Genomic DNA, 23936 nt, shown 5'->3' on the forward strand with positions numbered 1-23936 from the left:
TAAGAAAATAGAATCAATGAGGCACGTTGGAGGTGCATGTGACAAGACTTGGCGAACAACAGCGACGGATAAATATTTAAAAAGGAAAGGTGAAAACTCCAAACTGGGCCCTGGACAAAATTCTAACCTGGATGAAGAGTGTTGAGAGACTAAATGTGTCATTTTGTAACACTTTTGGTTGGTGGTGTGACTCTGGGTTTTTTAAATGTAGGAAATGTGCCTTTGGCTCAAAAAAGGTTGAAAAACACTGTTCTCTGGAGGACTCTCTCTTCTTCATGGTGTACTGTTCCCTGGAGGACTCTCTCTTCTTCATGGTGTACTGTTCTCTGGAGGACTCTCTCTTCTTCATGGTGTACTGTTCTCTGGAGGACTCTCTTCTTCATGGTGTACTGTTCTCTGGAGGACTCTCTTCTTCATAGTGTACTGTTCTCTGGAGGACTCTCTTCTTCATAGTGTACTGTTCTCTGGAGGACTCTCTTCTTCATGGTGTACTGTTCTCTGGAGGACTCTCTCTTCTTCATGGTGTACTGTTCTCTGGAGGACTCTCTCTTCTTCATGGTGTACTGTTCTCTGGAGGACTCTCTCTTCTTCATGGTGTACTGTTCTCTGGAGGACTCTCTCTTCTTCATGGTGTACTGTTCTCTGGAGGACTCTCTCTTCTTCGCGGTGTACTGTTCTCTGGAGGACTCTCTCTTCTTCATGGTGTACTGTTCTCTAGAGGACTCTCTCTTCTTCATGGTGTACTGTTCTCTGGAGGACTCTCTCTTCTTCGCGGTGTACTGTGTCTTTAAATCTTTGAAAGGACAGCGCGGGACGTCTGTCCGCTGACGTCACAGTTCCATCAGGAGGAGAAGATGGCGGCCGTGTTGGAGCGCAGCTTCATAGAGATCTGTGGCTTTGAGCGGGAAACGGTGCCGCGGGTCAGAGAGGTGACCGTTAACCTGAGTAAGTCTCATCCCGGAGTCTGATCCGGACCCGGATCCGTCTGATGGAGCCGGTCTACCACAGTGTTAGGCCGGTTAGGACAGGCTAACAGCAGCTAGCATGCTAACAGCAGCTAGCAGGCTAACAGCAGCGTGTGGCTCATGGTTAGCTGTGTGTATCAGGTACAGAGTTAAGGTGTGAGGGGTTTTTAAAGAACCAGCAGGTAAAAACCGTCAGTTAGTTTATAACCGTGTTTACCAGCTGTCCGGGTTCAGGTGTCTGCTACTGACGCGGAGAGGTAGCACCGTTAGCTAACACCTGTCAAACATGACAGGTGTTAGCTAACAGTGCTACATAATATACAGTTAGCTTAGCTTCATGTGTTATTTATATACAGAGAGAGGGGGGGAGGAGGAGACAGAGAGGATGGAGAGAGGGAGAGAGAGGATGGAGAGAGACAGAGAGGGAGAGAGAGAGAGGGGGGGAAAGAGAGAGACAGAGATGGAGAGGGAGAGAGATGGAGAGAGGATACAGAGACAGAGAGAGGATGGAGAGATAGACAGAGAGAGAGAGAGAGAGAGAGAGAGACCTGTTCACCGTCAGAGGAATCTCAATTCAATTCAATTTGCTTTATTGGCATGGACAAAGACATGTTTTTGCCAAAGCAAATACATTACATATTCATTCATTACATTACATCATATTATCTCTCTCTCTCTCTCTCTCTCTCTCTCTCTCTCTCCATCTCCATCTTAATTCACTTCAAATAGCTTTATTGGCATGAAAGTTAAACAACGTTGCCAAAGCATAACAATAATAATAATATTAATCATAAATTGCATCAAATAATACACATACATATAAATGAAATATCTTATCATGTCACAGCTAGATCAAAAACAAAAGTCTGAAACAAAACAAACAATATATATAAAGACATGAGAGATGATTATAATTGTTAACTGATTTAAAAATAACAACAGCAACAAAAATAAGAAGAATGATCACCAAAAAAAATCCAAATTAAAGGACAAAACAAGGTAAATAAATGTTCAGTATGTGTATCAGGATTGTGGGCTCAGAGGAGAACACCTGTCAGGTGGGCTGAAGGCTGTCTCTCAGGCTGTCTCTCAGGCTGTCTCTCACTCTGTCTCTAAGGCTGTCTCTCAGTCTGTCTCTCAGTCTGTCTCTCAGGCTGTCTCTCAGGCTGTCTCTCAGGCTGTCTCTCAGGCTGTCTCTTAGTCTGCCTCTCAGGCTGTCTCTCAGGCTGTCTCTCAGGCTGTCTCTTAGTCTGCCTCTCAGGCTGTCTCTCAGGCTGTCTCTCAGGCTGTCTCTCAGGCTGTCTCTCAGGCTGTCTCTTAGTCTGCCTCTCAGGCTGTCTCTCAGGCTGTCTCTCAAGCTGTCTCTCAGGCTGTCTATAAGGCTGTCTCTCAGTCTGCCTCTCAGGCTGTCTCTTAGTCTGCCTCTCAGGCTGTCTCTCAGGCTGTCTCTCAGGCTGTCTCTCAGTCTGTCTCTCAGGCTGTCTCTCAGGCTGTCTCTCAGGCTGTCTCTCAGTCTGTCTCTCAGGCTGTCTCTCAGGCTGTCTCTCAGTCTGTCTCTCAGGCTGTCTCTCAGTCTGTCTCTCAGGCGGTCTCTCAGGCTGTCTCTCAGGCTGTCTCTAAGGCTGCCTCTCAGGCTGTCTCTCAGGCTGTCTCTCAGGCTGTCTCTCAGGCTGTCTCTCAGTCTGTCTCTCAGGCGGTCTCTCAGTCTGTCTCTCAGGCCGTCTCTCAGGCTGTCTCTCAGTCTGTCTCTCAGTCTGTCTCTCAGTCTGTCTCTCAGTCTGTCTCTCAGGCTGTCTCTCAGTCTGTCTCTCAGTCTGTCTCTCAGGCTTTCTCACAGGCTGTCTCTCAGTCTGTCTCTCAGGCTGCCTCTCAGTCGGTCTCTCAGGCTGTCTCACAGGCTGTCTCACAGGCTGTCTCTCAGGCTGTCTCTCAGGCTGTCTCTCAGGCTGTCTCTCAGGCTGTCTCACAGGCTGTCTCTCAGTCTGTCTCTCAGTCTGCCTCTCAGGCTGTCTCTCAGTCTGCCTCTCAGGCTGTCTCTCAGGCTGTCTCTCAGGCTGTCTCTCAGTCTGTCTCTCAGGCTGTCTCTCAGGCTGTCTCTCAGTCTGTCTCTAAGGCTGTCTCTCAGGCTGTCTCTCAGGCTGTCTCTCAGGCTGTCTCTCAGGCTGTCTCTCAGGCTGTCTCTCAGGCTGTCTCTCAGGCTGTCTCTCAGGCTGCCTCTCAGCCTGTCTCTCAGCCTGTCTCTCAGCCTGTGACAGAGGTGGACATACCTTGCTGTGTCTCTGCTGCTGACTGGGACTTCTCCCAACACATGTTTCAATCAATCTGGATCAGAGAGAGAGAATTAAAGTCCCAGACTCTGTCTCTGATCTTTGTGGAGAACTCTTCTCTGAGACCTTCATACCTGCTGCAGTGGAGCAGGAAGTGTGTCTCTGTCTCCACCCGTCTGTGTGGACAGAGCTGACACAGTCTGTCCTCTCGGGGCAGCCAGGTGTGTCTGTGTCTGCCTGTCTCTATGGCCAGGCTGTGCTGGCTGAGTCTGTACCTGGTTCAGGTCTTCCTCAGTGTGGGATCAGTCAAGGTGCTCAGGTAGTGGGCCTCCATGTAGGGTCTGATTAGAGCCGAGTCACACTACAGAGTGTTTGTGCTCCGTGTCCAATAGTTCCTGTCGTCCTCAGGTTCCTCAATAAACAGGCTTTACTCTGTGTTTATAACCCTGATGTGTTACCGTGGTTACATGATCACATGACCCTTGGTGGTGTAAACTCAGGTGAGCTGGTTTCTGTCCTGCAGGTGTCTCTACTCTCCCCGGGGGACAGAAGTTTCCAGACAGCGCCGGAGCCTTTCACTACGAGGAGAGCGGGAAGCTGCTGTCTGTCACCAGCAACAGATTCATACACTGGTGAGACACACACACACACACACACAGACACACACACACACACACACACACACACACACACACAGCTTGTTTGTTGAGCAGCCTCTAAAGTGATCACTTCCTGTTCCTGCCACACTGAGTGTGTTCTGAGTGTGTTCATACACACACAGCTCAGGCCTTTCACAATAAGAGCTGCTCGCTGTCCATCATAGTTGATGTCACTTCCTGTGTGCAGGTCCACGTCAGGAGACACGGTGCAGCTGGTGGAGCAGTCTCTGGACACCAACCTGCTCAACAATGCTGTCAGAATCAAGTTCACTCACTGCACCGTGCTGCCAGGGGGCGTGGCCATCCAGGAGACCGTCAACAATGTCATCATCCTCGTCTGCACCAATCAGAGTGTCCACAGACTGGTGCTGCCCCACCCCTCACGCATGTACCGCAGTGTGAGTACACACGGCACATAAAGGGTTAAACATGTTTACACTGCACTGCCCTGTAAGTCCCGCCCCCTCCTCCTGTCAATCTAATACCTCGTGTGTGTGTGCGTGCATGTGTGTGTGTGTGTGTGTGTGTGTGTAGGAGCTAGTGACAGAGCTCCACATGCAGTCGGTGTTAACAGACGTGGGGAAGCTGAGTCTGCAGGACTCCGCCCACAGCGCCATCATCCCCAGCTCAGCAGGACAGACAGGAAGTCCAACCACGTCCGCCGCCTGGCTCAGTCAGTCTGGAGAGGCTCACTACGCTGTGGCCCCCCCTGCTGGAGGCATCATGGTGGTGACCCTGCCCCCCCACGACACACCTGGTAAACACCATCTGATCTGGAAAGAACATAAGAGCACAGGTGTTCTCTACGGCATGCACTGATGGCCCTGTGTGTGTCTCTGTGTGTCTATGTGTGTATCTGTGTGTGTGTGCTGCAGGCGCGGTGACGGTGCTGGAGCTGAGGCGGAGCTCCATGATGCAGAGGTTGTCTGGGTGGATGCCGTCAGCGATGCGAGGAGATCAGAGTCCGGCTGACCTGGTGCTCAGTCTGTGTGTCAGAGAGCTGGAGGAAGACTCCTTCATCTTCGCCCTCTGTCAGGACCACAAACTGCGCATGTGGTCCTTCGGGGTGAGACTCACAAGGTTATATGAGGACGTGTGTCGTATCGTGATAATGTGGTGATCGTGTATTCTAAGACGTGTTCTTGTCATGTTCTGCTGCAGGAGCAGGCGTGTCTCCTGGAGGCGGACATGTTGGATTACATGCCGGCGTGCAGAGGTGTGAAGCGTCTGTCAGGACAGGGTCACAGACTGCGCCTGGCCTTCTCCCCCTCCACAGGTCTCTGTGTGTGTGTTTACCTGAGCGTGCCTCACCGAGGACAGTTCACCGTCCTGCAGCTCGTCGCCACCGACAACCAACGTTACAGCCTTGACCACATCTCCACCCTGTTTAGCACTCAGGTAAACAAAGATACACTCAGGTGAGACGAGCGACAGCGACTCTGAAGAAGACTCAAAACGTAGCAGCTCAAAGCAGAGTCGTTAGTCTGACACTGAGTCGACTCTGCGTTAACTCTTAACTTCATACACTTCATTAGATACACTTTCAGGATGTGGGTAAAGGAAGAGCACAGACAACTTCTGCTGTGAACACATTTAATGTTCACCGCGACCGTAGGACAACTGAACGCTGAATAACCGTGATGCATTCACTGCACTGTGGGAAACAACACCACTCTGCCTGTGACCCTTAGAAACTTATAGGGGAGAGCACAACTCAAAATAATACTCTATAAACTGATACACAGAATACAGTTTGATAAATCTGTGTTATAGATTTAAATCAAATTATGGAAATAAACTCAACCTGAGCAAAATAAGAATCTACAAACTAAAACTTCACAATAATCTAATTTCACACTAAAGACCTGCTTCCTGTTAGCACCGTCAGAAATGATGGATTCAAGAAGCTCATCAGAAACTAAATCCAGATACAAACAAACTGTCTTCAACTTTCACTCAGGAGCAAAAATCTGACTTTACATTTAAATGAAATCATGATTTAATATTTATCGTGATAATTATCCATATCAACTAATGTGAAATATTTAACAAGGTCATCATGACATCATGACCAATATCGCCCAGCACTAGTCTCAGCTACTCTCAGGTAAGAGGGTCATAGTGAAGGTCCGTGCTCTGGTGTAATCTGTCTGTGTGTTTCTCTCTCTCTGTGTGTGTCTGTGTGTTTCTCTGTGTGTGTGTGTGTGTGTGTGTGTGTGTGTGTGTGTGTGTGTGTGTAGGAGACCCTGGTGGACTTCTCTCTGACCTCCTCAGATGTCTGGGCTGTGTGGGTGGACGAATCAAACTCCTCTGTGGTCAAATACATCAGCTTTGAACAGTAAGAGAGAAATCATGCTCCACTGATGATGATGATGATGATGAAGAAGATGAGGAGGAGGAGGAGGAGGAGGATAAGGATGATGTGTGTGTGTCTGTGTATGTTGCAGTAACACAGCAGGTCAGTGGAACCAGGTGTTTGTTCAGCCCCCACCTGAAGAAGAAGTACATATAGGTGTGGACCAGGACCCCAGGGTGAGACAGACACACACACACACACACACACACACACACACACACACACACACACACACACACACACACACACACACACAGACATCGAGTTCTTACAGCATCGTGTAGACTGTCATCACGTCATGTAAACAAACCACGCTGCTGTCCATGGGCGGAGTCTGAGGGATCAATAATGAATTAAAGCTGCAGGCAGTGATCAGCGGGCTCACGCTGGTGTCTGTCTGGGCCCGGTGCACGCTGTAGCGTGGTTTATGCCGCTGTGGTGATCAGCTGAAGAGTGTGTTGCTGCTGTGGTGTCTTCATAAGAGGAAGAACACAGTTCTGAACCTTTGTGTGTTTGAATGCATCATGAAGTGTGAGCACGTCTGCACGTCGTCAGTAAAGTACAGGACCTGCTCGGCCGACTGAAGGCTGTTAAAATGTTTCAAACAGAATCATGTGCAGATTTTGTAGCTGATGCTCGTGTGGCGTGCTGTTAGGACACGGTGTAACCCACGAACTCGTAACGGTCCTCTGATCCTCCCTCGAAGGGAGTGACGGGGGACACCGGGGAAACCGGGGAAGATGGTGGAGATGTGTTGTGCTGGGAGCGTTCAGGGTGAAACAGCACTTCGTGTGTGTGTGTGTTTGTGTCAGTGTGAACAGTGAAGTCCCCCCCCCCTCCTCCCCTCCTCCCCCTCTGCTCCCTGTAGTAGTCCTCTTCCTGTCATGAAGGAGGTCCTCAGCCTGCAGTCCTTGCAGCTGGACTCTGACCATGACCGTGTAGTGTGTTGGTGTTTCCGCTGTAGGACCCTATAGAACAATGTATGTGGAGCTCTGACTGTTCATGTGGTCTGTACCAGATGTGGTCTGCAGAGAGCGTTCTGGTCCTCCTGGAACTGGTCCCAGTCTGTCTCAGATTCCATGAAAACATGGGATAGAAGCGCTCTGTGTCTCCCTGTAAACACATTCCTCCTCCCCCACACTTCCTGTGGACTGATCCGAACTCATTCAGAGCGACAGATCCTCACACGAGACAGCTGCTGTAACCACAGCAACCACAGATGTGTCTGTGCTGCCAGGTGTCATGATTCTACTGTGTAACACACAGGTAACAGGAAACAAGTAACAGGTAACAGGTAACAGGAAACAGGTAACAGGAAAGGATTCAACACACAGATCAGAACAAAGAAACATGAACAAACTGACCCCAACACAGAAACAAGATTCACAATCACAGGGATGAATGTGACCTTCTCCAGGTGAGTGTGTGAGCTCATGGTAACGTGTGTGTGTGTGTGTGTGTGTGTGTGTGTGTGTGTCCGTCCACAGGAGACGTACCTGGAGGTTCTCTTCTCTCCTCTCCGTTTCACAGCTTCAGCCATCATCAAAGCTTTACAGGTGAGACACCATGCTGTGACATCACTGTGACATCATCACACACGTGACGTGTCAACTGTGTGTGTGTGTGTGTATAATGTGTGTATATTGACTGTGTGTGTGTTAGATCTTCCACAGAGGCTCAGAGAGGGTGTGTGACGTGTCCTGGGAGGGTCTGAAGAGGGAGGTGACCCTGGCCGTGGAGAGTGAGGTAACAGCTCACCTGTTGATCATGTTGATGTTTTGGATAAAGTTGAGTACAGAGGGTTGTAACCTGATGCTCCGCCCCCTCCTCACCTGTAGCTGCAGAGCAGTGTGACAGAGTTTGAGTTCTCTCAGGAGGAGTACCGACACCTGCAGGTGGAGTTCTGGTCCAGGTTCTATTCCTGCTGCCTGCAGTACCAGGAAGTCCAATCAGAACCTCTGAGTCTGACCCTGAACCAGAACACCGGCCTGGTCTGTCTGCTGAGGAAGGTGAGACTCTTAACTGTTTATGCATTAATCTGACTGTTTATACATTAATCTGACTGTGTGTGTGTGTGTGTGTGTGTGTGTGTGTGTGTGTGTATATATGTGTGTGTGTGTGTGTGTGTCTTTCAGGGTTTTGTGTCGTACCTGCTTCCTTGTTTTGCTGTGGATCACCTGTACCTGTCCTATGATGAGTACCTATTTTCAGAGGAGGACACACCCCTCACTGAAGGTACATCACACACACACACACACACACACACACACACACACACACACACACACACACACACACACACACACACACGGATGGTGAGCTGGAGTTAAACAGCCGTTTTCAGTTACAATGTGTGTTTTTGTGTGTGTGTGTGTGTGCGTGTGTGTGTGTGTGTGTGTGTGTGTGTGTGTGTGTATAGACTCAGAGTTGGGGCGTGATGTGCTGCAGCTGGTGCAGTGTGTGCGTGCGGTCAGTGATGCGGTTTCTGGAGAGATGGCGTATGAGATGGAGAAAGCTCTGGAACACCTGCAGTCACCTGAGAGGGCAGCAGAGCTCGTCCTGGAACACCTGCTGTCCAACGACAGGTCAGCCACACACACACACACACACACACACACACACACACACACACACACACACACACACACACACACTCCATATGAATCATAGACCTTGAACACTGACAGTGAGAGACGTTTTAAAGATTTTAAAAACTGTTGGTAACATCTGTAGAAGAGGCCGGTGACGGAGCTCACCTGAGCTCACCTGTGTATTGTGGTTTCATGATTATCTGTGTTGGGATGTGACGTGTGTTAGTGATGATGTCACTTCCTGCAGTGAGAATGTGATCGAGGACATCCAGAACAAGCTGCAGGACATCAGGAACCCCATCGCGGCCATGATGGTTCTGCTGAGGGAGCTGGACCTGGAGACGGACTCTGAACCCACCACAGAGGGATCAATTGCACCTGGTAGGATCAGTTAATCGTGTGTGTGTATGCGTGCGTGCGTGTGTGTGTGTGTGTGTGTGTGCTCTGACTCTGTGTGTGTGTGTGTGTGTTCACAGGTCACAGTCTGAACGTGAGGATCAGTCTCTCTCAGTTGTTCGGCAGCAGCTCGGCCGTGTCCCTGATCTGTCAGGCCGTGTGTCACATGACCATGACCAGAGCCATGTTCTGCAGAGACCTGCTGATCCTGCAGAAACTCTACCTGCGCTTCGGAGACAATGTATGTACACACACGTGCGCACACACACACACATTATGTTTTCAATCAGAGTGTTAGCGTGCAGAGGAGACTCCTAAATATACCAGTCTATATTATTATTCTTCATTATCAGGGTTAACTGTGTGTCTGTGTGTGTCTGTGTGTGTGTCTGTGTGTGTGTGTGTGTGTGTGTGTCTCTCTCTCTCTCAGGTGTTTCTGGGTGGGGGGGCTCAGCTGCTGCAGCTTCAGCAGGACTTGATTCCTCGCAGCTCTCACCTCCTCTCCTCCTATCACCTCCTCAAACACGTCAGCCAGAGCCTGGCCTCCTCCGTCCCCGTGGACATCCTGTGAGTACCAGATCCTGCTAACCAGTACTACTACAGTTCTCTCTGATACAGACTGCATGCAGGTTCACGCTGATCAGAGTCTGCAGTTTGTTTGGAGACAGAGCTCAGCCTCCTTTGACCTCTAACCTTTGACCTCTGACCTGCAGAGACGCTAACCTGCAGCACCTGACCGTGTTGGAGCTCTCTGACTCTCCGGCTCTGTCCTCGCACAGATCAGGTGAATGCCAGACCCCAGGTCTAACTCCACCTTCACCACCTGTGTGACCTCTGATTAGAGGTGTTACATGAAACATGTGTAATACAGGTATCGCCTGTGTTGTCTCTGTGTAGTGCTGAGTCCTCAGACGGTGGTGGAGCTCTTCTATCAGACGGCAGCGAGGAAGATGATGGTGTCTCAGATCTTTGCTCAGCAGCAGAGCGACTCTCTGCTCCTCTGGAGTCACATGACCTCGAACCTGGTCCACCTGCTGGCTCAGCTGCTGTATCCTCCCCTCAGGGACAGACTCTCACAGGGACACACTCTCACAGGGACAGACTCTCACAGGAACACACTCACAAGGACAGACTCTCACAGGGACACACTCTCACAGGGACACACTCACACAGGGACACACTCTCACAGGGACACACTCTCACAGGGACAGAGACACTCTCACAGGGACACACTCTCACAGGGACACACTCTCACAGGAACACACTCTCACAGGGACACACTCACACAGGGACACACTCTCACAGGGACACACTCTCACAGGGACACACTCACACAGGGACACACTCTCACAGGGACACACTCACACAGGGACAGAGACACACTCTCACAGGGACACACTCACACAGGGACACACTCTCACAGGCACACACTCTCACAGGGACAGACTCACACAGGGACACACTCTCACAGGGACAGACTCACACAGGGACACACTCTCACAGGGACAGACTCACACAGGGACACACTCTCACAGGGACACACTCTCACAGGGACACACTCACACAGGGACACACTCTCACAGGGACACACTCTCACAGGGACACACTCTCACAGGGACACACTCACACAGGGACACACTCACAAGGACAGACTCTCACAGGGACACACTCACAAGGACAGACTCTCACAGGGACACACTTTCACAGGGACACACTCTCACAGGGACACACTTTCACAGGGACACACTCTCACAGGGACAGACTCTCACAGGGACAGGAGTTAGGATAGAAATCAATATTCCTCATTCCTGATCCTTAGTGAGGTGATCAGAGGTGTGATGGCTCCGCCCACTCTGGTGACATCACTTTAGATGGTCAGGTGTGTTTGTTGTTGTTCCTTACCTGCTGTCTCCAGCTGGCCCAATAATACTGGTTTCCAGTTCCCAGAGTGTCTGATGGCTAACTGTCAGTACACCCAGCTACAGGTGAGCTACCTGTGCTAACCATTTACCTGCTGTGTTCATCACCTGAACATCACTCTAACTGTGTGTGTGTGTGTGTGTGTGTGTAGGAGTATGTAAGGCTGATTGGTCCCTGGTGTCAGGTGAACGTGGGCTCTCGTCGCTTCATGCTGGGTCAGTGTTACCTGGCAAACGGAGAAGGACAGAAGGTAGGTCACACACCTGAGACACTCTGAGGCAGGTGAGAATGAGAATCAGCTCCTGGTTCCCTCAACTCCTTTTCTTGTGTCCTCTCCTCGTGTCCTTTCCTCAGGCTCTGCAGTGTTTCCAGGAGGCGGCGACGGAGGTGGAGAAGGAGGAGTTTCTCCTCCGACTGACGGGTGCCGAGGAGGAGGTGTCGACATCTGTCCCCCGACTACAGTACTACAACAAGGTACACCTGTACACCTGTACTACAGCAAGGTACACCTGTACACCTGTACTACAACAAGTTACACCTGTACTACAACAAGGTACACCTGTACACCTGTACTACAACAAGGTACACCTGTACACCTGTACTACAACAAGGTACACCTGTACTACAACAAGTTACACCTGTACTACAACAAGTTACACCTGTACACCTGTACTACAACAAGTTACACCTGTACACCTGTACTACAACAAGGTACACCTGTACTACAACAAGTTACACCTGTACACCTGTACTACAACAAGTTACACCTGTACTACAACAAGGTACACATGTACACCTGTACTACAACAAGGTACACCTGTACTACAACAAGGTACACCTGTACACCTGTACTACAACAAGTTACACCTGTACTACAACAAGGTACACATGTACACCTGTACTACAACAAGTTACACCTGTACACCTGTACTACAACAAGTTACACCTGTACACCTGTACTACAACAAGTTACACCTGTACACCTGTACTACAACAAGGTACACCTGTACACCTGTACTACAACAAGGTACACCTGTACACCTGTACTACAACAAGTTACACCTGTACACCTGTACTACAACAAGGTACACCTGTACTACAACAAGGTACACCTGTACTACAACAAGGTACACCTGTACTACAACAAGTTACACCTGTACTACAACAAGGTACACATGTACACCTGTACTACAACAAGGTACACCTGTACTACAACAAGGTACACCTGTACACCTGTACTACAACAAGTTACACCTGTACTACAACAAGTTACACCTGTACACCTGTACTACAACAAGGTTCACCTGTACTACAACAAGGTACACATGTACACCTGTACTACAACAAGGTACACCTGTACACCTGTACTACAACAAGGTACACCTGTACTACAACAAGGTACACATGTTCACCTGTACTACAACAAGGTACACCTGTACACCTGTACTACAACAAGGTACACCTGTACACCTGTACTACAACAAGGTACACCTGTACACCTGTACTACAACAAGGTACACCTGTACACCTGTACTACAACAAGGTACACCTGTCAAGGTGATAATGTGTGTGTGTGTGTCTTTTTCAGGTGTTGAGGCTGTTGGAGGATGTTGGTCTACCTGAGCTTGTCATCCAGCTGGCTTCTCTTGCCATAACAGAGGCAGCCAACGACATCAACAGCCAGGTAACAGAGAGAGAGAGACAGGTAACAGACAGACAGGTAACAAAACTGAACTGTAATTCATATATATATATATATGTGTATGCGCGTGTGTGTGTGTGTGTGTGTGTGTGTGTGTGTGTGTGTAGGCGGCGTTGTGGACTAGAATATTTAAACATCACCTGGACCTGGGACACAACAGTGAGGCTTACGAAGCACTGACGCAGAATCCAGACAGCAGCATGTATGTGTACACACACACACACACACACACACACACACACACACACACACACACACACACACACACACACACACACACACACACACACACTCTCTCATACATACACCACCTTTGTAGGCGTTTAAATGAGGTGTGTGTGAGATGTGGTTTTTGTGCTGGTCTCAGGCAGCTGGATTGTCTCCGTCAGCTGGTGGTGGTTCTGTGTGAACGCTCTCAGCTCCAGGATCTGGTCCAGTTCCCCTATGTCAACCTGCACGATGAGGTAACCTGAGCCTACACCTGACACCTACACCTGAAAGCTACACCTGACACCTACACCTGACACCTACACCTGACACCTTCACCTGACCCTGACACCTTCACCTGACACCTTCACCTGACACCTACACCTAACACCTTCACCTGACACCTTCACCTGACACCTTCACCTGACACCTTCACCTGACATCTTCACCTGACCCTGACACCTTCACCTGACACCTTCACCTGACACCTTCACCTGACACCTTCACCTGACACCTTCACCTGACACCTTCACCTGACACCTTCACCTGACACCTGACACCTTCACCTGACACCTTCACCTGACACCTTCACCTTCACCTGACACCTTCACCTGACACCTGACACCTTCACCTGACACCTTCACCTGACACCTTCACCTGACACCTGACACCTGACACCTTCACCTGACACCGACACCTGACACCTGACACCTGACACCTTCACCTGACACCTGACACCTGACACCTGACACCTGACACCTTCACCTGACACCTTCACCTGACACCTTCACCTGACACCTGACACCTTACCCGTAGAGTTACCTGAGGGGTCACCTGTTGTGTGGTTCTCAGGTGGTCAGTATCATTGAGTCCCGGGCCAGAGGTCTGGACCTTCTGGCTCATAACTACTACGAGCTGCTGTATGCCTTCCACATCAACAGACACAACTACAGGAAAGGTGAGTGCGCGCACACACACACACACACACACACACACACACACACACACACACACCTGTCCGGGGTTGTGAGGCTGTAACAGGATGAACTGCTGTTAGAGTCGTTGAGGTGTGATCAGTGAACAGAGGAGGAAACAACAGATCCAGTTTCTGACTTCATTGTTAATGTAAATGTCTCTCTGCTTCTTTAGTCTCACACTGTTTAATAACCGTGATGCCTTCACTGCACTGTGGGAAATTAAAGAACTCTGCCTGTAACTGTTGGTAACCTTAAAGGAGACAGTTCTCTACTAAGCTGATACGCAGTGTGCTCTTCATTATCTTTGTTTTAAACTAGAATCAGATTACTCAAATGTTCTCAACCCTAACCCTAAACCTACTTCCTGTTAGATATACTTCCTGTTAGACTCACTTCCTGTTAGACTAACTTCCTGTTACACATACTTCCTGTTACACTGACTTTCCATTAGACATACTTCCTGTTAGACATACTTCCTGTTACACATACTTCCTGTTGGACATACTTCCTGTTACACATACTTCCTGTTACACATACTTCCTGTTAGACAAACTTCCTGTTAGACATACTCCCTGTTAGACATACTTCCTGTTACACAAACATCCTGTTACACATACTTCCTGTTGGACATACTTCCTGTTGGACAAACTTCCTGTTACACATACTTCCTGTTAGACAAACTTCCTGTTAGACATACTTCCTGTTACACATACTTCCTGTTACACATACTTCCTGTTAGACATACTTCCTGTTAGACATACTTCCTGTTGGACATACTTCCTGTTACACATACTTCCTGTTAGACAAACTTCCTGTTACACATACTTCCTGTTAGACATACTTCCTGTTACACAAACATCCTGTTACACATACTTCCTGTTAGACATACTTCCTGTTAGACATACTTCCTCTTACACAAACATCCTGTTACACATACTTCCTGTTACACAAACTTCCTGTTAGACATACTTCCTGTTAGACATACTTCCTGTTAGACATACTTCCTGTTAGACATACTTCCTGTTAGTTTACACTGTGGTTCTACTTTCAGAGTGTGTTCTAATGTGTTCATCTGCCTGTGTGTGTGTGTGTGTGTGTGTGTGTGTGTGTGTGTGTGCACGAGTGAAGCGGGTACAGTGATGTTTGAGTTGGGGATGCGTCTGGGACGAGAGGTCCGGACTCGCCTGGGTCTACAGAAACAGGTGAACTGTTACCTTTCTGCTCTCACCTGTCTGCGCCTCATCAGACCTGAGTACGCCTGGATCGTCCAGCCTGCCTTCGGAGCTGTGGTACTACCACACACTAACACAAACACTAACACACACACACACACACACACACACACACACACACACACACACACACACACACACACACACACCTTTATACATATGTAAACCTCTTGAGTCTTGGTGTTAACACACACTTATTACACCCACATACACACTTTTATATTTGAACCCATGTATACATACACAACTTTAATGGTGTGTGTGTGTGTGTGTGTGTGTGTGTGTGTGTGTGTGTGTGTGTGTGTACACAGTACGAGCGTCCTGGAGCGTCTCCAAAGAGGAACTCTGATGGAGAGTTTTCTTCTGAACCAGGTGAAAACATCTGTATTAAAACTTTATTGACTTCCTCTCAGTGAACAGACGATGACTCTGATGTTTTCTATGGAAACTTTATTTTTGAGGAACTCTTCGTGTTTAATCAGTAGAACAGAGATCAGGAACCTGAGGAGAGACCTCAGAGTCAGACTGCCCTCTGCTGGACACCCAGTGTTACTGCATCAGGGTGATCCTGAGAATGTGACTGTGTTCATGAAACAAGTTTAGAGAGTCAACATTCAGTGAATTCATCCGTCGATCTGAGTCATTCCTCTGCTCTCTGTGAACCTTCCACCTGAGTGTCACCTGCCCAGGTGAGCCTCTTCCTCTGACAGGTGTGTTTCCTCCTGCAGTCAAACGTCAGGTGGACATCCTGGAACTCAAGGACCTGGAGAAGGAGTACATCTTGTCCAGGAGCCGCCTCACACTCGCCCAGCACCATCCGCCCTCTGCTGCCATCGCAGGTACCTGTAACACCTGGTACCTTGGTACACCTGGTACACCTGGTACCTTGGTACACCTGGTACACCTGGTACCTTGGAACACCTGGTACACCTGTCAAATCAAACAGCTGTGAACTGCATAATCTAGATCCTCATGTTAGCAATCCACACAGGATTTACAAATATATGGAGAACAACCACTGATCAATTAACTGTGTGTGTGTGTGTGTGTGTGTGTGTGTGTGTGTGTGTGTGTGTGTGTGTGTGTGTGTGTGTGTGTGTGTGTGTGTGTGTGTGTGTGTGTGTGTGTCCTCCAGGCAGTGCCTCAGCGGAGGAGATGGTGGCCCTGTTGGTCCAAACGGGACTGTTTGATTCTGCTCTGTCCATCTGTCAGACGTTCAAACTCAACCTGACCCCTGTGTTCGAAGGACTCACCTTCAAGTCAGTGTGAACACCTACCGACATTACCTTAGCCACAGATCTTCATCATCTCTAAACTACCCTTACACTATCTCCACATTATCTCTGAACTATCTCCACATTATCTCTGATCTATCTCTACATTATCTCTGAACCATCTCAACATTATCTCTGGATTATCTTTGAACTATCTCTACATTATCTCGGAACTATCTCTACATTATCTCTGGGCTATCTCTACATTATCTCTGGGCTATCTCCACATTATCTCTGAACCAACTCAACATTATCTCTGAATTATCTTTGAGCTATCTACATTATCTCTGAACTATCTCAACATTATCTATGATCTACATTATCTTTAAACTATCTCCACATTATCTTTGAACTATCTCTACATTATCTTTGAATTATCTCCACATATCTTTAAACTATCTCCACATTATCTTTAAACTATCTACATTATCTCTGAGCTATCTACATTATCTCTACATTATCTTTGAACTATCTCCACATTATCTTTGAACTATCTCCGCATTAACTTTAAACTATCTCCACATTATCTTTAAACTATCTACATTATCTCTGAACTATCTTTGAACTATCTCTGCATTATCTTTAAACTATCTCTACATTATCTTTGGACTATCTACATTGTCTCCACATTATCTCTGAACTATCTCCACATTATCTTTAAACTATCTCCACATTATCTTTAAACTATCTACATTATCTCTGAACTATCTTTGAACTATCTCTGCATTATCTTTGAACTATCTCTGCATTATCTTTAAACTATCTCCACATTATCTTTAAACTATCCCTACATTATCTTTAAACTATCTCCACATTATCTTTAAACTATCTACATTATCTCTGAACTATCTTTGAACTATCTCTACATTACCTTTAAACTATCTCCACATTATCTTTAAACTATCTACATTGCCTCTGAACTATCTTTAAACTATCTCCACATTATCTTTAAACTATCTCCACATTACCTTTAAACTATCCACATTATCTCTGAACTATCTTTGAACTATCTCTGCATTATCTTTAAACTATCTCTACATTATCTTTAAACTATCTCTACATTATCTTTGAACTATCCACATTATCTCTGAACTATCCACATTATCTCTGAACTATCTTTGAACTATCTCCACATTATCTTTAAACTATCTCCACATTATCTTTGAACTATCCACATTATCTCTGAACTATCTCTACATTATCTTTAAACTATCTCCACATTATCTTTGAACTATCCACATTATCTCTGCATTATCTTTAAACTATCTCTACATTATCTTTAAACTATCTCCACATTATCTTTAAACTATCTCCACATTATCTTTGAACTATCCACATTATCTCTGAACTATCTCTACATTATCTTTAAACTATCTCCACATTATCTTTGAACTATCCACATTATCTCTGCATTATCTTTAAACTATCTCTACATTATCTTTAAACTATCTCCACATTATCTTTAAACTATCTCCACATTATCTTTGAACTATCCACATTATCTCTGAACTATCTCTACATTATCTTTAAACTATCTCCACATTATCTTTGAACTATCCACATTATCTCTGCATTATCTTTAAACTATCTCTACATTATCTTTGATCTATCTCTACATTATCTTTGATCTATCTCTACATTATCTTTAAACTATCTCCACATTATCTTTAAACTATCTCCACATTATCTTTAAACTATCTCTACATTATCTTTAAACTATCCACATTATCTCTGAACTATCTTTGAACTATCTCTACATTATCTTTAAACTATCTCCACATTATCTTTGAACTATCCACATTATCTCTGCATTATCTTTAAATATCTCTACATTATCTTTGATCTATCTCTACATTATCTTTGATCTATCTCTACATTATCTTTGATCTATCTCTACATTATCTTTAAACTATCTCCACATTATCTTTGGACTATCTCTACATTATCTTTAAACTATCTCTACATTATCTTTAAACTATCTCTACATTATCTCAGCTGATGTTGATTTCATGTGTTTGATTTGTTCAGGTGTATTAAGCTCCAGTTTGGGGGGGAGGAGTCTCAGAATGAAGCCTGGAGCTGGTTGGCTGCTAATCAGCTGTCATCAGTCGTTAACACCAAAGAGTCCAGGTCTGATTGATTTGTTGGTTTATGACTTTAACAACAACAACAACAGTTTCTATCAGTCGTGTTTGTTGAATCTGTTGATGTGTATAGGACACATGATCAGTGTGAGCTGAATCAGGAGGAACAGATCAATCACTCTGAGTCTTGTTTCTATGTCTAGTGCGACGGATGAGGCGTGGCGTCTGCTGGCCTCTTACCTGGACAGGTACCCTTCCTCTAACGGACAACACCACCGCTGTGTCCTCAACAAGCTGCTGTCACATGGTGTCCCTCTGCCTGATTGGCTGCTCACAGCCTACAAGGTGAGGACTCAGCGCAGGTGGACACCACGTTCACAGGGGTTATTCTCCCATGATGCACTGGGACAGCTGTGTTTGTGTGTTTCAGGCGGTGGATGCAGCGTCTCTGTTGCGTCTCTTCTTGAACTTCGACCTCGTGGACGCTGCAGCTGAGCTGGTGTTAGAGTACGTGGACGCTCTGCTGGGAAGAGGACACCAATACTTTGGAATACAGGTACTAATACTGCAGATAATACTACAGGTAATACTACAGGTAATACTACAGGTAATACTACAGGTAATACTACAGATAATACTACAGGTAATACTACAGGTAATACAACAGGTAATACTACAGATAATACTACAGGTAATACTACAGGTAATACTGCAGGTAATACTACAGGTAATACTACAGGTAATACTACAGGTAATACAACAGGTAATACAACAGGTAATACTACAGGTAATACTACAGGTAATACTACAGGTAATACTACAGGTAATACTGCAGATAATACTACAGGTAATACAACAGGTAATACTGCAGATAATACTACAGGTAATACTACAGGTAATACTGCAGATAATACTACAGGTAATACTACAGGTAATACTACAGGTAATACTGCAGATAATACTACAGGTAATACTACAGGTAATACTACATCCACAGGTACTAACACTGCAGGTAATACTACAGGTAATACTACAGGTAATACTACATACACAGAGTACTAATACTGCAGGTAATACTGCAGGTAATACTACAGGTAATACTACAGGTAATACTACAGGTAATACTACATCCACAGGTACTAACACTGCAGGTAATACTACAGGTAATACTACAGGTAATACTACATACACAGAGTACTAATACTGCAGGTAATACTGCAGATAATACTACAGGTAATACTACAGGTAATACTACAGGTAATACTACATCCACAGGTACTAACACTGCAGGTAATACTACAGGTAATACTACAGGTAATACTACATACACAGAGTACTAATACTGCAGGTAATACTGCAGGTAATACTACAGGTAATACTACAGGTAATACTACAGGTAATACTACAGGTAATACTACATCCACAGGTACTAACACTGCATATAATACTACAGGTAATACTACAGGTAATACTACAGGTAATACTACAGGTAATACTACAGGTAATACTACATCCACAGGTACTAACACTGCATATAATACTACAGGTAATACTACAGGTAATACTACAGGTAATACTACAGGTAATACTACATCCACAGGTACTAACACTGCAGGTAATACTACAGGTAATACTACAGGTAATACTACAGGTAATACTACAGGTAATACTACATACACAGAGTACTAATACTGCAGGTAATACTGCAGGTAATACTACAGGTAATACTACAGGTAATACTACAGGTAATACTAAATCCACAGGTACTAATACTGCAGGTAATACTACAGGTAATACTACATCCACAGGTACTAACACTGCAGATAATACTACAGGTAATACTACAGGTAATACTACAGGTAATACTACATACACAGGTACTAACACTGCAGGTAATACTACATCCACAGAGTACTAATACTGCAGGTGTAACACTAGCTGGTGTTAGACCAGTGTTACCTGGTGTGTGGGGGAGATCAACTGGACCTTAGTTAGAGCACACTGCAGCATCAGCACAGAGAGAAACACACTGAGGGTCTGATCATCTGTGTGTGTGTGTGTGTGTGTGTGTGTGTGTGTGTGTGTGTGTGTGTGTGTGTGTGTGTGTGTGTGTGTGTGTGTGTGTGTGTGTGTGTGTGTGTGTGTGTGTGTGTGTGTGTGTTTCAGAGGCCGCTGTCAGCTACTTCCTCCTCGGTCTGGTTGCCCTACACATCAATAGATCAACTGCTGCAGACGCTGAACGAGACCCAGACCAACAGCAGCGTGAGTCTGTCCTACATCTGCCTGTAGATCTCTCTGTAGATGAGTGTGTGTGTGTGTGTTGTTGTGTGTTATTGTGTGTTGTGTGTGTCCTCCTGTGTGATGATGTCACTCTGTTGTCTCTTTTTTCAGGTTTGCATTAAACTGAGAGACAAACTGGACGATTATCACCGACTGGTGGAAAAGACGACCAATCACAGACTCGTCTCTCGATAGGACGGTTCAAGTCACCTGCTGGTTCGACCAATCAGAGAGCAGCAGACTGAATCCTATTTTTGTACACGGGGAGGTGTTTCTTATATTTGTGTTTTTGTACTCGTCTGTTTTGTAAATTTGGATCAGATTAAAGTTTTCTTTGAATCTCTGCTCGAGTTTGTTTTTTGATCTTAACCTCAGATTGTTTCAGAATGTCATTTATCTATTATAAAATAATAAAACTGCGATCTCACCTGGTCCCTGACGTCAGGTGAAGTTTCAGGTCAGCTGGCTTGTTGTCATGGAAACAGCATCCTGTTATCCCCTGAAATATTTCCTCAGAACAGGAGTCCTATCAAAATAAAAGCCTGCAGATTTTTTTTATTTATTAAGTTGAAGAGATCACCTGGACACACCTGTGAGTGCTGACACTCAGCCGACCAATCAGAGCTAAGAGAGTCACATGACCGAACAGGTCCTGAGAACAGCGTGGTGACAGGTGTTTTTAAGGTGAATGGGTAATGTGTAGTGAACAGGTAATGTATAGTGAACAGGTAATGTGTAGTGAACAGGTAATGTATAGTGAACAGGTAATGTAAAGTGAACGGGTAATGTGTAGTGAGCGGGTAATGTATAGTGAGCGGGTAATGTATAGTGAACGGGTAATGTGTAGTGAACGGGTAATGTATAGTGAACAGGTCATGTATAGTGAAGGTAATGTGTAGTGAACAGGTAATGTATAGTGAACATGTAATGTATAGTGAACAGGTAATGTGTAGTGAACAGGTCAACTATAGTGATCGGGTAATGTATAGTGAAAAGGGAATGTGTAGTGAACAGGTCATGTGTAGTGAACAGGTCATGTATAGTGAACGGGTCATGTATAGTGAACGGGTAATGTATAGTGATCGGGTAATGTGTAGTGAAAAGGGAATGTGTAGTGAACAGGTAATGTGTAGTGAACAGGTAATGTATAGTGAACGGGTAATGTAAAGTGAACGGGTAATGTAAAGTTAACGGGTCATGTGTAGTGAACGGGTCATGTATAGTGAACGGGTCATGTGTAGTGAACGGGTCATGTATAGTGAACGGGTAATGTGTAGTGAACGGGTCATGTGTAGTGAAAAGGGAATGTGTAGTGAACAGGTAATGTGTAGTGAACAGGTAATGTATAGTGAACGGGTAATGTAAAGTTAACGGGTCATGTGTAGTGAACGGGTCATGTATAGTGAACAGGTCATGTGTAGTGAACGGGTCATGTGTAGTGAACGGGTCATGTGTAGTGAACGGGTCATGTATAGTGAACGGGTCATGTATAGTGAATGGGTCATGTATAGTGAACGGGTAATGTGTAGTGAACGGGTAATGTATAGTGAGCGGGTAATGTAAAGTGAACGGGTTATGTAAAGTTAACGGGTCATGTGTAGTGAACGGGTAATGTATAGTGAACGGGTAATGTATAGTGAACAGGTCATGTATAGTGAAGGTAATGTATAGTGAACGGGTAATGTATAGTGAACGGGTAATGTATTGTGAAGGTAATATATAGTGAAGGTAATGTGTAGTGAACAGGTAATGTATAGTGAAGGTAATGTATAGTGAACAGGTAATGTATAGTGAACAGGTAACGTGTAGTGAACGGGTAATGTGTAGTGAACGGGTAATGTGTAGTGAGCGGGTAATGTATAGTGAGCGGGTAATGTATAGTGAAGGTAATGTATAGTGAACGGGTAATGTATAGTGAACAGGTAATGTGTAGTGAACGGGTAATGTAAAGTGAACAGGTAATGTATAGTGAACAGGTAATGTAAAGTGAACAGGTTATGTATAGTGAACAGGTAATGTATAGTGAACAGGTAATGTGTAGTGAACAGGTAATGTGTAGTGAACAGGTAATGTATAGTGAATGGGTAATGTATAGTGAATGGGTAATGTGTAGTGAACAGGTCATGTATAGTGAACGGGTCATGTATAGTGAACAGGTAATGTATAGTGAACGGGTCATGTATAGTGAACAGGTAATGTATAGTGAACAGGTAATGTATAGTGAATGGGTCATGTATAGTGAACAGGTAATGTATAGTGAACGGGTCATGTATAGTGAACAGGTAATGTATAGTGAACAGGTAATGTGTAGTGAACAGGTTATGTATAGTGAACAGGTAATGTATAGTGAACAGGTAATGTATAGTGAACGGGTAATGTATAGTGAACAGGTAATGTATAGTGAACGGGTAATGTATAGTGAATGGGTCATGTATAGTGAACAGGTAATGTATAGTGAACAGGTAATGTATAGTGAATGGGTCATGTATAGTGAACAGGTAATGTATAGTGAACGGGTCATGTATAGTGAACAGGTAATGTATAGTGAACAGGTAATGTATAGTGAACAGGTAATGTAAAGTGATGAGAATGAGCCGTCGTACCTGCAGGGTGAGCATCACTCCTCTGCTGTTCGTCAGGGTCCTGCTCACCTGTTCATACCTGTACCTGCTTGTTTTCCTCATCCTTCATGTGTTCACTGTGGACCCCTCTGAGTTCAGCACCAGCACGTTTACTCACTTGTGGACTACACACCTCCCCATGAGCTCAGGTGATGACACCTGTTCCTTCCTTGTGAACCTACAAACTGTTAGCCTGAAAGAAGCTAAGCTAGCAGAAGTTCCAGCTGGCCAGCAGGTAACCAGGTGTGTATTTTAACTCTTTATTTACCTGAAGGAGAACCTAGCTTCAACCTGATAAAACCGTTAGCATCTTGCTTTAGCGACAGAGATATTATGATGTCATCATGACCTGCTGAAAGAGGCCAACAGGAAGTGCGTCCACAGAGTCGAAAATAAAATAAATAG

The 23936-nt window shown here is 45.7% G+C and overlaps 1 protein-coding gene across 1 annotated transcript; it reads left to right on the forward strand.

The window, feature by feature from the left end:
* The first annotated feature begins 425 nt into the window (after window positions 1-425).
* nup160 (nucleoporin 160) lies at window positions 426-21254 on the forward strand. The gene is made up of 34 exons (XM_034686555.1): window positions 426-945; window positions 3756-3864; window positions 4079-4289; window positions 4426-4648; window positions 4767-4957; window positions 5053-5289; window positions 6132-6229; window positions 6339-6423; window positions 7735-7803; window positions 7910-7993; window positions 8086-8256; window positions 8383-8482; window positions 8667-8832; window positions 9086-9219; window positions 9315-9475; window positions 9665-9801; window positions 9948-10018; window positions 10132-10282; window positions 11150-11219; window positions 11306-11404; window positions 11509-11628; window positions 12743-12838; window positions 12964-13058; window positions 13224-13320; window positions 13916-14021; window positions 15169-15329; window positions 15584-15644; window positions 16001-16111; window positions 16408-16531; window positions 18575-18676; window positions 18834-18975; window positions 19061-19186; window positions 20797-20892; window positions 21022-21254. The coding sequence occupies exons 1-34, from the start codon at window positions 855-857 to the stop codon at window positions 21103-21105; spliced, it is 4179 nt and encodes a 1392-aa protein (XP_034542446.1). The 5' UTR covers window positions 426-854; the 3' UTR covers window positions 21106-21254.
* The last annotated feature ends 2682 nt before the right edge of the window (window positions 21255-23936 follow it).

This window comes from Notolabrus celidotus, chromosome 6 (genome assembly GCF_009762535.1).
Source record: "Notolabrus celidotus isolate fNotCel1 chromosome 6, fNotCel1.pri, whole genome shotgun sequence".
Taxonomy (NCBI): Eukaryota; Metazoa; Chordata; class Actinopteri; order Labriformes; family Labridae; genus Notolabrus; species Notolabrus celidotus.

What these genes read in the sequence shown, in the direction of transcription:
- nup160 (XM_034686555.1), top strand. Translation starts at nt 855, where the DNA reads ATGGCGGCCGTGTTGGAGCGCAGCTTCATAGAGATCTGTGGCTTTGAG. An exon ending in CCTCACGCATGTACCGCAGT is followed by an intron (nt 4,290 to 4,425) that starts GTGAGTACACAC and finishes GTGTGTGTGTAG; the next exon opens with GAGCTAGTGACAGAGCTCCA. An exon ending in GCCCCCCCACGACACACCTG is followed by an intron (nt 4,649 to 4,766) that starts GTAAACACCATC and finishes TGTGTGCTGCAG; the next exon opens with GCGCGGTGACGGTGCTGGAG.